At 40.5% G+C, this 15600-nt stretch overlaps 2 protein-coding genes across 2 annotated transcripts; both read right to left on the bottom strand.

Annotated features, from left to right (window-relative positions):
• Positions 1-233: 233 nt before the first annotated feature.
• Positions 234-1134, bottom strand: mespaa (mesoderm posterior aa). The gene is made up of 2 exons (XM_074624960.1): positions 436-1134; positions 234-320 (listed from the first exon to the last, which is right to left on the bottom strand). The coding sequence occupies exons 1-2, from the start codon at positions 1132-1134 to the stop codon at positions 234-236; spliced, it is 786 nt and encodes a 261-aa protein (XP_074481061.1).
• A 5689-nt stretch (positions 1135-6823) lies between these two features.
• Positions 6824-8217, bottom strand: LOC141761966 (uncharacterized). The gene is made up of 2 exons (XM_074625668.1): positions 7165-8217; positions 6824-7041 (listed from the first exon to the last, which is right to left on the bottom strand). The coding sequence occupies exons 1-2, from the start codon at positions 7882-7884 to the stop codon at positions 6988-6990; spliced, it is 774 nt and encodes a 257-aa protein (XP_074481769.1). The 5' UTR covers positions 7885-8217; the 3' UTR covers positions 6824-6987.
• Between the last annotated feature and the right edge of the window lie 7383 nt (positions 8218-15600).

Raw genomic sequence — 15600 nt, 5'->3', positions numbered from 1 at the left:
CAACATCTGGATGAATGCAACAAACTCAAGGGTTATTTTGATAAATTACGTTTATTCTGTTCACATTGTAAAAGCTCAATAAATTAAAAATAAAAAAACAGTTCTATATAAAAATACACATAAAACAGACATATATTTTGTTCAAAATAACAAAAAAGAGAAGTTTGTCCATCAATTTTGTTAGAGGTCATTGTTGCAATGAAAATAGTTGAGTGGACTGATGGTCATATATCTCAGCACTGTCCAGAGAAGGCGGCGTTTTGAAGTTGCTGCTGTGGCATCCAGTACTGCTCGCTGGTGAAGCAAACTCCACTTGAGACCTGACAACAGAAAACAAGATTTTGGTTATGCACTCATTCAATTGTAACACAAGGTCATAGTAAAGCAAATTCACTTTTAAATGTGTGTAATTGTCTGACCATGATCTGAACATACCTGATATGAGGGCTCTAGAGAGGCCAGCTGGGCTGTGCTCGTGGTGTTACAGTTTGATTCTTGTGGGATGTAGCTGGCTGTCGGCTGACCCAGGAACTGGCTGAGGTTTTGGGGCTGCCCCACAAACTCTGAGGATCTCTGCTCCAGCACCTCCTCGCTGAGACCCAGCTGGGCCGACAGGTAGGAGATGTAACGGATGGTGAGGCGCAGCGTCTCGATCTTAGTCAGGGTCTGTCCGGCTGGCACCACCGAGGGTGGCAGGTATGTCCTGACGTGTTGCAGGGCCTTGGTCAGATCCCTCATCCTCAGCTTCTCTCTCTCGCTGGCTGTCGAGCGCTTCATCCCCGGATACCTGGATCTGGATTTCTTTGTGGTGGTGGTGGAGGAGGTGGTTGTGGAGGATCTGCTGCTGGGCAGAGGCTGTGTCTCGTGGGTAAGACGAGGCACTGCCGGGCTTTTGAAGACAAAACAGTCCAAAGGGTTTTGTTCGTTCCCGGCAGCCTGGAGGGAGGTGGGGGAGAAGCAGAAGGAGTCCACAGAAGAGGTGGGGGACAGGCTGCTGCCAGCGCTGAAGTAACCCGGGTCCGAGGCTGGATCGTAGGCCAGAGGACCGCAAGACTTGTCCAGCACGAGGGACTCGCAGTCAAACAGGAAAGTGTTGTCCTGGAGCTGGAGAGGAGAACAGTAGGACATCTCCATAGCTGCTAGTGTGGTCGTAGTTGTGGTTGTAAGCTTTTCCCTGAGCGGTGAGCTGTCAGTGTGTTGCTGGTGAGGCAGGCAGAGGATAGTGAGGAGGACCAGGGAGGCTGCTCCATATATGTGGTGGGAGGTGCGAGGTTGCACCTCCGGAAGCCACCTCTGGTCCTGAGAAGCTCTGGGAGTAGGGCTGACACCTAGGCCAGGGGGTCCCATGGGAAAGATGCCAGCTCCAGGATAAAGGTGTGACCTGGCAGCTCGCACGGGCATCACGAAGTAGACAAAATCACACTATACGCTCCTGCAGCCTGGGAACATAACCCTGCCATGACAGGATTTGTACCTGGGTCACGGGTCTGACTCTGAACATGAGGATTTTTTAAAATTAGAAAGCTGGAGTATCATGGGCTGTGACTTGAAGCAGCTAAAAGATTTGCTACCAAAAATGTCCAATAATCCACTTTCTTTTTTTTTTTTTTTTTTAAATGAATGGCCAATTGAATGAAAGAACAAGCCCCGTAACTATAAGTCTATATACATTTAAAGAAGTTAAATAGCAGTTTTACATTTCATTAGTGCCGCTGTGTCTCTCTGCCCTGGTGTCCCCTACAAGGTCAGGCTGGAAAAGTGTGCCGGGGCAGCTGTGAAGTGTGAGGAGTTTACACCTCGTCCTGTTTGGACAGCAGTAGGCCTCACTGGCCTGGGAAGCCTGATCCACACAGCAAGGATATGCACAACCAATAACTAATAACACACTTTATATCTGAGGGATCGCACCGAGATTAAACCTAATAAAAGACACAGTTCAGTTCCATCCTGTCCTGGCTATTGGTCTACCTCGCAAAAGAGATGTCCGACCTCAATGGGACCTGGTTAAATAACGTATAATCTTCAGTTTCAACAACTCAGTTAATGCCTCTGTGATTGAAGAATTATGATATTGGAGAGAAGTGTTGTCAATAATAGCTAAGATTGGTGGCAGAGGGGTTTTAGAAGAGCAAATTAGTGAGGAGTTAAGAGGAGTTATAATTCTTTGTGTACTGTATATGAAGACAATAAGCGTCATGTTGTCAATCTTCTATTGCTTATTTACTTTGCAACTTTATATATATATTACTTACTGGTCATATTTCTATATTTATGTTATCAGAAGCCTTTGCAGATGTTTTGCTCTAGTCTAGGAAATATTTTTCAGCATCATTTTTTATTTTTTGTCAAATAAAAATGACCATGCAGCGTCTCTTACTACTGATATTACTGATATATACTGTATATATGATATATATTACTGACACTGACTAAATATTGTTTCTGGTTCACAAACTGATGCATACAAATATACATTTATGTCAACTCATTTAGTAAATATTGGTGCAGTTTTCTGTTTTTTCTTCTCAGATTCTTTCATTTGAAACAACAGAAAGATGATTTAATACACTTAAATACACAACATGCTATAGTTTTGGCAGCAGTGAAATGTATTTAAGGTTGGCAGGTTTATGCTGCAAAAATAATAAGCATAATCATAACTTCCATTCATTCACATAGTTAATTTCATGTGGCGGAATAGTTTGTTTTATTATTATTATTATTTTTTAAGGTATCAATACATCACTGGATTCTCTCTGATATTTCTGTGGATTTGGTGGTCAGGTGTCGACCGTGGATCTGAGTCCCGAGCAGTGTTCCCACAAACCGCCGCGTCACATTTGACTCCTGCTCTGCAGCGGAGGTGAAACCTAATGAGCTGGACGTGTGAACCAGTCTCGCACAGCTCCCCGCCACCTCAGTTATGCAACAAAAACAGTCATCTGAATTAAGGAAAAACATCTGAAGCAAGGATGGGACATTAAAACATCTGAAAATCAACATTTCTAAACTGATTTTGCTGAGGCGGGTTTAGTTTTTATTATTTGTCTTGAGTTGGAGAGCGTGTGAGGTGACACCAGACCTGACAGCTGACCCAGTGACTATAGTTCCCACAGTGACCTTTGACCCCCCCACATCATTATGTGACATGATATTACACAAGAAACAACAACTCAACATTTATATTACTGTTCCCAGTATAAGAAATCTGTTTTTGTCAAATCAAATTGTCATGTTCCTCCTACAGACATGTAGATTACTTTTTAAAAACTCAAAACTCAAATATCTATCATCTGATAAAGAGTGACACTCTTTATATAAAATGACTGACAGCACGTATTACAACTAATTCTAGCACTTTAGACTTTGGTTGATTAAAGTTTGAAGCTTTTACAGGTGGGATCCTTTCAGTTTTTGATTTAATTTCCTTTTAGTTATGTATATTTTTGTGTAAACAACATCTGCCATTCTATTTGTTTTGAATGATAAACTATTAGCTGAATATCATTTCCCATTATAAACAGAGTTTTCCCCAGCTGTCAGCCTTCTTCTCTCCCTCCCAAGGCTGAAGATAGAGAGGATCTGTCTTCTCTTAATCCACATTAAGCCCTGACGGTGTTTACTCACATGTAATGAGTGAATAATCAGCACGGCGGTGCTAACCCTTTCATCCCAAACCCCTTTTAGGCCACAGAGTTTATTAGCTTTTCTGTGATGAAAGACCTAAGTGAGTATATTAGGCTTTGTTTGCTGCTTGCATATCAAATGGACTGCAGGTATGTGGCAAACTAAACACTCGGGCCTAATTCTCCTGCCTGCTATGCAGATCCACACACTCCTCTATGAATATTAAAGGGCTCTCTGTTGGCTCTGGCAGGTCATTAGGTCCGTAGGTGAGAGAAAGAAGGGAAGAGCAGGCAGGATCTTCTATCTTAGTCTAGACTTAGCGGTGCCAAGGACCTCTCCGTGTTTGCAGAGCCCCATTTACAAAGATACACTAAATAAACTAGATAAGCTGTGGCAGAGGCTGATCTCTGGTCTGCTGTGGAACAAACCTCAGAATACTTCTCACTTCTCACATGCTTCAGACCGTGAGAGGAAATTAATATCATGTTTCTGGAGGGGGCTTGTGTCTCTGTTGCTCCCAACTGGTAATGTTGCTTGATCCCGTGTTTAAGGTATTTGTGTTACCTATGCACATTGTGTTTATTGTTTTTCTCTGTTTTTATTGTTGTTTGCTTTGTATTCATTTGTATTTTGTGACTGTTCAGCACTTCGGTTGTTTTTAAATGTGCTATATTAATAAAGTTAGACTATTATGCCGTTCCAGTAATATTCACTTATGTATATCTTCTCTGTCATATTACCTTTGCCTGTTACATTTACAGCATGCATAATCTGCTGTAAAATTAATTCAGTTGTTTTTAATAATTGTGTTATCTCCTACTGGATATGGGAACATATTAACATACACACAGACATTTCACAGACAATCTTGCACAAAACATGAATTTGTTATATAATATAATATAATATAATGTAATATAAAATAATATAATATAATATAATATAACATAATATAATATAATATAATATAATATAACATAATATAATATAATACAATACAATACAATACAATATAATATAATATAACACAATATGACATAATATAATAAAATATAATATAATATAATATAACATAATATAACACAATATAATATAATATATTTTCAACTAGTTGTGTCATAGGAATTATTTTCTAAAATAAATGTATTTATTGTTTTTATGTGTTTTCCATTTTAAGTTTAAGTCTTTTCAAACTTGCTTTTTTTTAAGAAAAACTCACAGAACTTATAGTTTCTAAAGACACCAAAGACGCTTTTTTTTTCCACTGAAGAGATGTTGACATGTCGCTGTAGTAAAGCAGTTGTAAATAATAGAATTAATGATGTCTGATTTTCATTCAGCTGTTTCAGGTTCATGGAGCCATCGTTAATGTTATTAGCATCACCTGTGCTTCTCCTGCTGCTGTGTGACAACTCAAAATGTTTGCTGTGAAATTTGTAGGGAAATGTGAATATTTCCTTATTTTTAAGGAAAGTATTAGCTGGCATATTGTCTTTATGAGATGGTTTAACAGGAAGCCCTGAGGGAGCGAGACAGCTAAGGTAAAATAAATCCTTTATTGTCCCCTTTGGAGAAACTTATCTTGGTCTCAGAGGGCTGTGATGAGATTCAACACATGATCACAGAATCAGACTGAGCTTCACGGTACGTTTCCCAACAGTTAGGACAACTCGAATATTTCCATGTGATTAAATGGTGCAGATTATTTAGTGTTTGAATATCAGTGTGTAAACATACTGTAGCTGTAACAATACAGAATATATATATATGATACGTTCAGATAAAGTGGTGAACGGAGGGATAGTCTGTCTGGTGCCCATATAAATATATAATCATTCCTCCTGTGCAAAAACATTTATTCAAAAGTTTATCTGAGTCCTCAGCAGTCTGAGTTATAATCTCCTTGGTATGAAATCCCTCTTTGTGTTTCCTTGTTGAGCTGCAGTGGAAGTAAACTAACAAACAGAGGGAATTTTGTACTTTATATACTGTAACTTTGGAAGATTTCCACTTGATTTGTCTAACTCAGACTAATAAAACCTCATATTAGCTTCAGATAAACTTTGTAATACATTTTTGCTCCACATCGCAAACATTGGAAGCAAGGGAGGTTTGATTACAGCAATCTTAAAGCTGCTGTTGTGACATGTTATGCAGTTGTGGCTTTTTTTCAGTACTAAAATGTTTTTTAGGCCACTTGTGCACATCAGAAACAAATCCTGAACACAACCTTGTGATATCACCTTTTAGGTTGATATGATGAACTTGTTAGCAAACAGTTTAGTTGTGTTTCTGTCCACCTGATGGATGTGAGTCCAATATTTACTCTCTTTCAGTTCTGTTATTGGTCTTTAAAAACTCCTGAGGGAAACATCTGACTCTTTAGCTGCTAAATGCTTCACTATGTTCACCAGCTATAGTTACTAACTGTGTCTGTCTGCTGTTTGGTGCTGAGCAGGTGGTGTACATTTGGGTTTTTAGAGCTTTTTTCACTGAAAACAGCTGCCTGCTGCGGCCACTTTCACCCCTTTCGCACTTTACATTGTCATTTGATACATTGTTATAGTAAAAATATCAATTATAGCCACATTAAAACCCATTCTTTATAATACACTTTTACTTTTACAACTTTTTTAGTGTCTATTTGTGTTTTTTTATGTTCCCACTGAGAGCCATCACTGAAAACAGTGAAGTTTTCATCCAGATTAGAGCCTCTGCTGGTGTTGTGGGGTGCCAGTGTGCCTTCTTGACCAGCAGAGGGCGCTCTGTAGCTTTCTTCCCTGAGCTCCATCCTGTCCAGCCTCACATTCACCTACAAACTGGGAGCCAACCAGTACAACCACAAGGCAAGGCCTATTGAAGGAGGCTGGGTCACGCTTCATCAACGTGTCATAATATCTTTGGGGTAACAACACATGCAGAGTAAAATCTGGTCTGCACTTGCCGAAATTGAGCCAATCGCAACGCACGACTGCAGCTTCAGTTACACTGCGCACGTGTTATACCCCCATGCCCCAAGACCCCCGTGTCCGCCCGTGTCCCAGCCTCCTTCAACAGGCCTTACCACAAAGTAAAGTGAACTGAACTGCATCATGGGAACAAGGCTTCGAATGATGACAAAACACAAGGCAATATTTCATTAATATTTTATTATAAATAGTGGTATAAAGAGATATAAAAATAGTAGTTAGACATATCAATATTTACATGGAACATTTTAACAAAATAAATAAAATAAAAATAAAATGTAGAATAGCATATATATTTAAAATAAATTAGTCGTTTCACAGTGAGGCAGTACAAACAGAGGAGTAGTTTGTGTCTGTTGTTGGATGATGATGATGATGATGATGATGATGTTTAACCCCAATACTCTCTGGGAACTAGCGGCATGCAGAAGTCGTTGCCGCACATCTGTATCAAAACAATCAACAGGAAATTTGATTAGCATTTTGTACTTTTATTTCAAAAAAGATGCAAGATGTGCAGTTTCTATATATAGAGAGAATTATGAATAATGAGTAAATGTCGACGTACCTGACAGCAGGGCTGTGTTGCTGACTGCAGCATGCCATCCATGCTCATGTCTCCCTGAGGAGCTTCAAAGTACTGCCTGCTGTACTGATCCACTCCAAAACTACAGCTCCCGGAATGCAGCACAGGGCTCTGGCTGTGACACTGGGCTGGGTACAGACTCTGGTTCAGGCTCTGGTGCTGCAGCTGGGCCTCCTGTTCTCCCATGGAGCCGTGCTGGAAGTAGCTGAGGATGTCTGGCGAGGAGGTGTCGCTGGCCGAGGTGTCTCCTTGCTCCTTCCTCTGAAACAGCGCCTCCTCGCTGAGGCCCAGCTGGGCCGACAGGTAGGAGATGTAGCGGATGGTGAGACGCAGGGTCTCTATCTTGGTCAGGGTCTGTCCGGCGGGGGCCACGGAGGGCGGCAGGTAGGACCTGAGGTGATGCAGGGCCTTGGTCAGATCCCTCATCCTCATCTTCTCCTTCTCGCTGGCGCTCTCCCTCTGCTTGCTGCGCATCCGGGTGCCTCGGCCCGTCTTCCGGCCGCGTCCGGACAGGGAGCAGGACTTGAGGGTCTGGGAGTATCCGGTCTTAGGAGTGGACTGTGGCAGCTGCTGGTAGGACGGAGAGAGGCTGGAGTCCATAGAGAGAACGGGGGAGAGGGTCTCTGAAGAGGAGATGCTGGAGAGGTCCGTGTCGGAGCACCACTGGTACTGCAGGCCGTAGTTGAGCACAGAGGTATCCATGTTGTGTCGGAGGGACTCTGTGGTCTGACTGGAGAGACTAGAAGGTTGTGAATGCTGCTCAGCTCCGTTGCACTGGTTTTTATAAGTCCAGGCCAGGCCAGGCCACGGAGGTGTGAAGTGACACCTCTGCAGATTCTCACAAACCGTCACTGTCTAAAGCAGAGAGAGCCACTGGGACCTGGTCTCATGCCTCTCCCTCTCCTCTGTGTCTGGGAAAACTCAGCTACAGGAGTGGAAGTGTGAATTTTGACTCCTGCTCAAAACAATAAACAGTTTTTGCTTTTCGGGGTTTGCCTGTGCCTGCTGCAACCCAGATGCATTTTACACATGTTTAAGGGACCCGGTTTGTTTTGAATCATCTCATTTCTCCAGCATTCACTTTTTAACACTAAAGCGACAGACACTTTTCAGCGAGCTGCTCAACATAATAGGAAAGTGTGAAGAAGCCATACACTACAAAAACAATACACTATTTATTGTATCATACCTGGATAGAAGAAGGGACCATTAAAGTGAGATTCAGTAGTGTGTCCAACTTGTGACCAAATATAAACATCACTTGATTATGTCTCAAATGAAACCCTCTGATAAGATATAAACTCAATAAGGATTTGAGAGTGATTACCAACAAATACATATTATCAAGCAATCACATAATCTCTCCTAATAAACTACATTTATCTGACTGCTAGAACATACAAACATATGATCCATCCATCCATTATCTGTAACAGTTTATCATATTCAGGGTCGGGGTGGGGGGTCATGATCAACTTGTGAAATTATTATTATTAAAATATGAAACATTGCTTTTAAAGATTAAACTAGTCAACAGTGTAGAAAGAAGTTAAAATCAGCTCCATCTCAACCAATTAAAACATTACAATTCTGCTTAATGCATCAACAATACTAATAATACCAGGATATGATATACACAAAAATATAGCGATCTGAAAAGAGCATTTTGCAGACATTTAGCATAATACTGACTATTTTTACTTTCGGACATTTTGCTGATAATACTTTTGTACGTTAACTTAAATATACTTTTGAATGCAGGACTTTTACTTGTAACAGAGTATTTTTACATTGTGGTACTGCTACTTTTACTTCAGTAAAGTGTCTCAGTATTTCTTCCACCACTGATAATTTCGCAAATAAGCTTGAAAGACAGATAGTAAATACATTCACCTGTGGGTAACTAACCATGCTGTAGTATTATAAATGAATAATTACAATAAAAATGACCATTACCGAGATGGTCTAGAGTTAACATTTTTATCCAAGACTACTGTAGACATGTAGTATGTCTCTCTCTGAATGAGTTTTCTTTCACAATTTTCATCTCTGGAGTGATTAATAATTCTGGAAATGAGCTGCCAACATACGGCAAACTGCATGGACATGATTGGTGTGATATAAATAATGTTATGGCCGGTGTGTGGCTGTTTAAACAGTTTGTAGATGGAGACATGATGACTGGGTGAGGGAGTTTATTGGTCTTACATATTGAGACATGCGTAAACGGGCAACGTAAAACACTGAAACTGCTGGGGTTAAATTTATATCATCATGTCTGTATGTTAGAAGTTAGGAGAGCAGAGATGATGCTGAATCTCCCTTCTCTTGCTTCGTCCTCCTCACCTCACCTCACTCCAACCTTGACACTGACATCAGTGTGCTCTGCCCTCCTCTTGATCTCCTTCACTTTATATCCCACCACTTCTCACCAACATGATCATTTTATAGTCGCAGCAAGTCAGGCTCTGATCTCTGATCCTTCACTTTATTCATCTTGATATTAGAAGTGAAGCTTCTTCTTCATGCTGCTCCTGTTGTATCTGCTTCTGAATGGACACCTATATGTCCTACATGACTAAAATGTAAATGTAAATACATTTAATGAAGCATAATGACCTGTATTATCCAGTTAAAGCAGAGGTGTGATGGTTTCACACTGATGAGAACTGATGAGTCTGGAGGCGTCACTTCACACCTCAGCTGTGAGAACCGGGAATGCTGGAAAACACTGTCACTGCTTACCTCTCTCTCTGTCCCCTCGTCATCCCGTCTTTCCCCCGTGTTTTCTTCACGTTTGGGTTTCAGCATCGGATCTTTTTAAGAAGAGCGATGCATGTTGATTCAGAAATAATTATGTAACTTTCAAGAGATCACACCTTTTTGTTGCTTTACAGCCCAGTATTAAAGCACATTGCGATACTTTGACATATTGGACTTTGCTGTTTGGTTTGTCAAATCAGAACACATTAGAGGTATTTTGACTTTTAAAAATGTAATATATATATAACCACATGCTCAAGTGTATAATTCTTCCTTAAAAAAGCAACATGTCTGAGTGAATGCTGAGTTAGTATGTTTATGTTTTTGACTGTTTTCACCATTCAGACTGATTGCATCCGGGCCTTTTTGACCTATAGGGCACTTTATCTGTTATTTATTAATCTATGTTGTTTGTTAAATCATCATAACATGAAACCTGTCATAAATCCCATCCCTATTCAACACAGTGACCAGTTCTAATTTTTCTCAGTTCAGTTTCCATGAATCGGCATTTTGTGGTTTGCTCGGTATAAAGGTTTTATTGTCCCTGATGGAGAACTGATCAGCACCAATGCAAATCCAAAATGTGGATTTGTGTGGTGTTTATCGAGGGTGTCATTCAGCTAAAAGCCCCTTTTATTTCCTTTGAACGGAGCACTGAAGCCCTGCCAGCTCCAGGGAGCCTAAATAATGAAAAACAGGTTGAATAATGAGACGTGGTGAGGTGTGTAAAGTGTATAATATGAACTGAATCAACTATATGACACACTAAACAAACTAAGATGGGTGCTGTGTCAGGCTGAGGGCAGGGTGAACCGGGGTTGAACCCGCGGTGCGACCCTGCCAGTCACCCTGACCACCAAGGTGAGGCTGTGGGAGCCTGGCTGGGAGTTTGGCACCTCTGGGTGGACGTACACCCACAGCAGGCTCTGAGTCTGCTGGGCTGCCTGCCACCTGTCTGGACCTCCCGACTACAGCAACCCCACCACGACCTCCAGTGTGCTCCCTCTGCTTGGAATTAAATCAAATTAGATATCATTTTAATGATTTTTGTGGGAACATTGCGTTGGCACCACGGTAAACAAAGACAAAGAGATCATAATCACAGTGCAGAGGAATAATTTGTTGGACCATGCTGCTTTGGTTAATGCCGCGGTCAGATGTCAAGACCACACAATGGGTCCAGATCTTATAATTGGGCTAATTGAACAAAAAGAAAATGAATAAATGAAAACACAAAAAATGAAAATGCTTCCATACAAAAGGGCTCACTGGATGATTTGATATGAAAATGTTCTGAATCAAAATGCTACAACCCTCACAGTCACCAGATCACAACCCAAATGAGCATCTATGACAGATTTTAGCACCACCGCCATCAACAAAACACCAAATGAGGGAACGTATTTTACAACAATGGTGTTTCATCTCCTTTTGCAAGTCAAGAAAGACGCAGTTTGTTGTAAAACTGTTGAAGTATAAGACATAATTAGAAAGACTTCACACCCAAAAGTCACGTAAGTGACGTCTCTATCGCTGAAGCTACGATGTCTGTGTGTTTCGTACAGGGATGTACTCACACCAGCAACGGGTCTCGCTCGTTCTTTCACTTCCCGACTGATAAAAACATCAGGAGTCGCTGGATAAAATACGTCAGGTAAGATAACGTTAGATATGTGCGTGGTCATAGCTTACTTAGCTAGCTATGTTGGTGACGTATGTTGTGCGAGACGTGAGATGTAGTTCACTGAGCAGTTTCACACAAACCTAAATGACACTACGACAAACTGAGACTTTCTTGACTTGAAAAACTATGTTTTAAATTGACAAACATCATATGTGTGATTCATGGCGCAATTCATATGGGATCAAATTTTTTTTTATCTTTCTCCGTTGACTACCGTTCATATTTTTTCACGAAATAAGGTCCCATGGGGTCCACCGGAAGGGGCGTGACTTCGTCTCTCTAGAACGCCACAGTTTATTATTATTAGAAGGATAAAACCGATGAATATAATCAACAAGATTTACGTACTTAAAGGGACTATATGTAACTTTTAGAAAGTCCTTGTTTTTAATGCCGTTAAGTGTACTGCAGTCAGCATCCTTTTTCTCGTGCTCGCACTCCATCGGCGCAAGCATTCATCCTGGGCATCGGCCAAAATAGTGACATGACATTACATTACAATCATATATCACCGTTAATGACCAGTCTCCATGATACTAACTAGCTTGCCATTTGCAAATTACTTCATCAGCTAACATTACGAAGCAAAACCATCCCGAGTCCTTTAAATAGAAAATCCGTCCACAGGCTGTTATAGGCAACTGAGAAAAAGGGAATGTCTCAGTTTTTAAGTTACAATCTGTTCACACAATGGAAATACAAAGTGATTAATACATGTAAATTGTTACATATAGTACCTTTAATGTAAGTGTGTATGAATGGGGACTGCGTCCCATTCAACACCGTCTAATAGAAATAAAACGTAAGTTTAGTGTGACAAGTTTTATCTTAAACTTGTGTGGTAATATTAGGGATGTTGAAAGCTTCAGTGTGTGTGTTTGTCTCTGTGTGTGTGTATGTGTGTGTGTGAGGTGGCAGGTGAGGGGGATACATTCTGCACCTTAGGTGTGAAACATAGCTGGAACTGGAGGGGTCATCCAGAGGTGGACAGTAAATTTCCTCTAATTGTAAGAGAGTGACATTCACATTACATAACATAATAAAATTCAACAGAATGAATTGAAATAAATTAAATTATTGAAACAGGATGTAGGGAGCAGGAACTCAGTGTTGACTTGGTGTAAAAGCTGATAATATTCTGTAATTCCAGAGAGAACGGTAGAAACCTAAATCTAAGTTACGTTAATCAGCCAAATCTCACTTTAGTCACACTCGATGATATTATAATCATTAGTTCCAGCATGTCTTCTGTTCCTCTAGTTTGACATCCAGATAGACCTGGTGGACACATCAGCAGAGTGTCTTTCACACCTCAGCCAGAGTAAACACATCCTCCTACTACCGGCACTTGCTCACACTTGTGCGCTGCCATGTTTTTACAAGCCCTCCCCAGCTACACCCCCTCGACACACAGCTGCCACTGACATGGGAACAGTTATATTCAGCTCCCCACTCACTGCTATCAGGCCGGAAATATGTCATGTTTCTAGAAATCAATCTGAGGTCAACACTGTTTCAGAGCCAGAGATGAGCAGAAGATTCAGATTTGTCTTGACAAACTGAAATGATTAAATATAATTAAATTTTTTTAAATACTTGTTTCATACGATGGAATATTAGGGCAACATTGAGGGGGGAAAAATCGGAGAGAATACGAGAATAAAGTCATAATATTTCGAGAATAAAGTCATACATTTATCGGTCCATGTGGTTCTCTCTTCGGAATAAACGCAGTTTCTTGCACAATCTTTTCAAGATCCTGATACTGATGATAATGTGCCAAAGATTAAATATTTCCTTATTTGTGAAACCTATCCTAAAGTATAACTTCACAAGATGCTCCACGTTCCTCATTTTCACACAGGCTGCCTGCTGCTCTATTTCCCCTTTAAAATAACAAGTAAAATTTCGGACTTTTTTTTCTCGTAAAGTTATGACTTTATTCTCGAAATCTCCGATTTTTTTTTTCCTCAATGTGGCCCTAATACTCTGTCGTAATTTCATCAAAGAACAAAACAAAAATCTCATTGTTCCTCTGTCAGCGTTAGAAAAGTCACATACAGTGCTTACTCTGTCCACTAATGCAACATATTTTTAAACTTCCCAGTATTCGTGACTTTTTCACTGAAAATAATCCTGGTGTATTTTACTTTGAGAGTATGTTAAGCTTTTTTTTAAGAGGAAATTTTGAATGTTTTCTGCTTAATCCGCCCCGACATCTTTACATCTCGTTAGCACCACAGTGAAGTCATGACTTCCTCAGTGATTTTATTTCAAAGTCTACATTATACATATTTAAAGTTGTCGGATCACATCAAAAGGAATAGTTCAAAAAATGTATTCTCTTTCTTACCAAGAATAAGATGAGGAAGTCGATACCATTTCTTAGCACAAAAAATGGGAAACAGGGAGAAACAGCTAGCCTTTTCTGTCCAAAAATAAACAAGTTATGTGCTCAGCCAATAGTCCAGCATGCAACCCACGTGCAGATTAATCAAATATATAAATAATATAATGTGTTAATTGGTGAGCTTTGAGGTTTGTTCAGACAGAAAGTGAAGCGTGACTTGACCACTGGACCGTTTATTAGCCCTAAAAACAGGCAACGAAGGCCTACCACCTGTACAGAAGTAGCTGTAAGCTAACAGACCCACAGACCGTGTCTGTGGGAGAGTGCCTTTGTGTGTTTTTGTGTTCACCTCAGCAGCCTTTGACTGAACAAACTCACCAACTCCAGTTCTTTGTTATTTCTCTCAAGTTTAAACATTTTCAATGTCCTAGGATTGCTGTTTCCCTTTTTTCCAGCCTTTATGGAACTTGAACGGGCTTTAGCCCTTTAACGGGCTGCTGGTCCTATCTCTATAGGTTACTTAACGGTGCCAAATGTGAGATTGGGAGTGTTTCTGTTGCCTCTGCACAGTTCTCAACATGGCGACTGCTGGCTGAGCAGGCGGCTCGTGGCTGACGGTGCTAATAGCGCTAACAGTGAAAACAACGGCAACACTGCTGACAGAGCTAACAGTGTTAAAATGAGAGGGAACAGGGTGGGTGCTATGGTTCCACGACGGTGCCGTCGGTCGGGACGGTGTTATGAGCTGTAACCGCCGTATGAGACCAGTGCATAACGGCGGCCCAGAACTAATGCTCTGGATATCGTACAGAGCACCTTTAACGCATATATAGTAATAATCTTCTCATTTAACTCTCGTATTTCTTAATGTCCAATCTGAAACTCTCACATTCATATAAGTGTATAACTTTTTTTATGTATTCATTCCACATTCTGCATCAATTAATAACCAGAAAAATGGATCATAAGCCCTCAGCTTTATTCAAGTCATGATGGAGCTACTATTTTACAACAAATATACACAGGTCTACAGTATGTACAACAACAAATATAGTAGTGGTAGTCAGACTATTGTGTGAATTCACAGACATGTGGATAACAACCACTCACACGCACACACGCTCACATACACACAGCTCAGTCATGCAAAAAAAAGTAACATGCTCCTTAGAAATCTTGACACATGTTTGTCAGAAATGCAGCAGGTTCTGTAAAACTGTTCTTCATCAGAACATTAAAATGAGAGCATCATATCAAAACACAGAATCTCACAGTGTTGTATCATTCTCTCTTTTAGAGAAAAAATAAATAAATAAATAAACGGAACAATTCCTTACACGTTGTCATGGCAAGATGTGACAGAAGATAAGACTCTACGTTATGATCACCACCTACAGAACACAGCGCTATACGGTTAAGACGGCAAACAGGAGGAGAATCCGCGGTCGGCTGTTCAGGTTGGATTTGGATCAGCTGGGAGAAAATGAACAGGAGTGGATTCAATAATAAAAACCTACATTTAATAAAATGGTCAATCCAGGTTTATGTCTAGATAGATCAAACCAAGCAACAACATGTGAACTAAAGACTACACACCACAGGACAGTGCAGAATAAAT

Source organism: Sebastes fasciatus, chromosome 2 (assembly GCF_043250625.1).
Source record: "Sebastes fasciatus isolate fSebFas1 chromosome 2, fSebFas1.pri, whole genome shotgun sequence".
Lineage (NCBI taxonomy): Eukaryota > Metazoa > Chordata > Actinopteri > Perciformes > Sebastidae > Sebastes > Sebastes fasciatus.
This window is presented reverse-complemented; position numbering and strand designations above follow the sequence as displayed.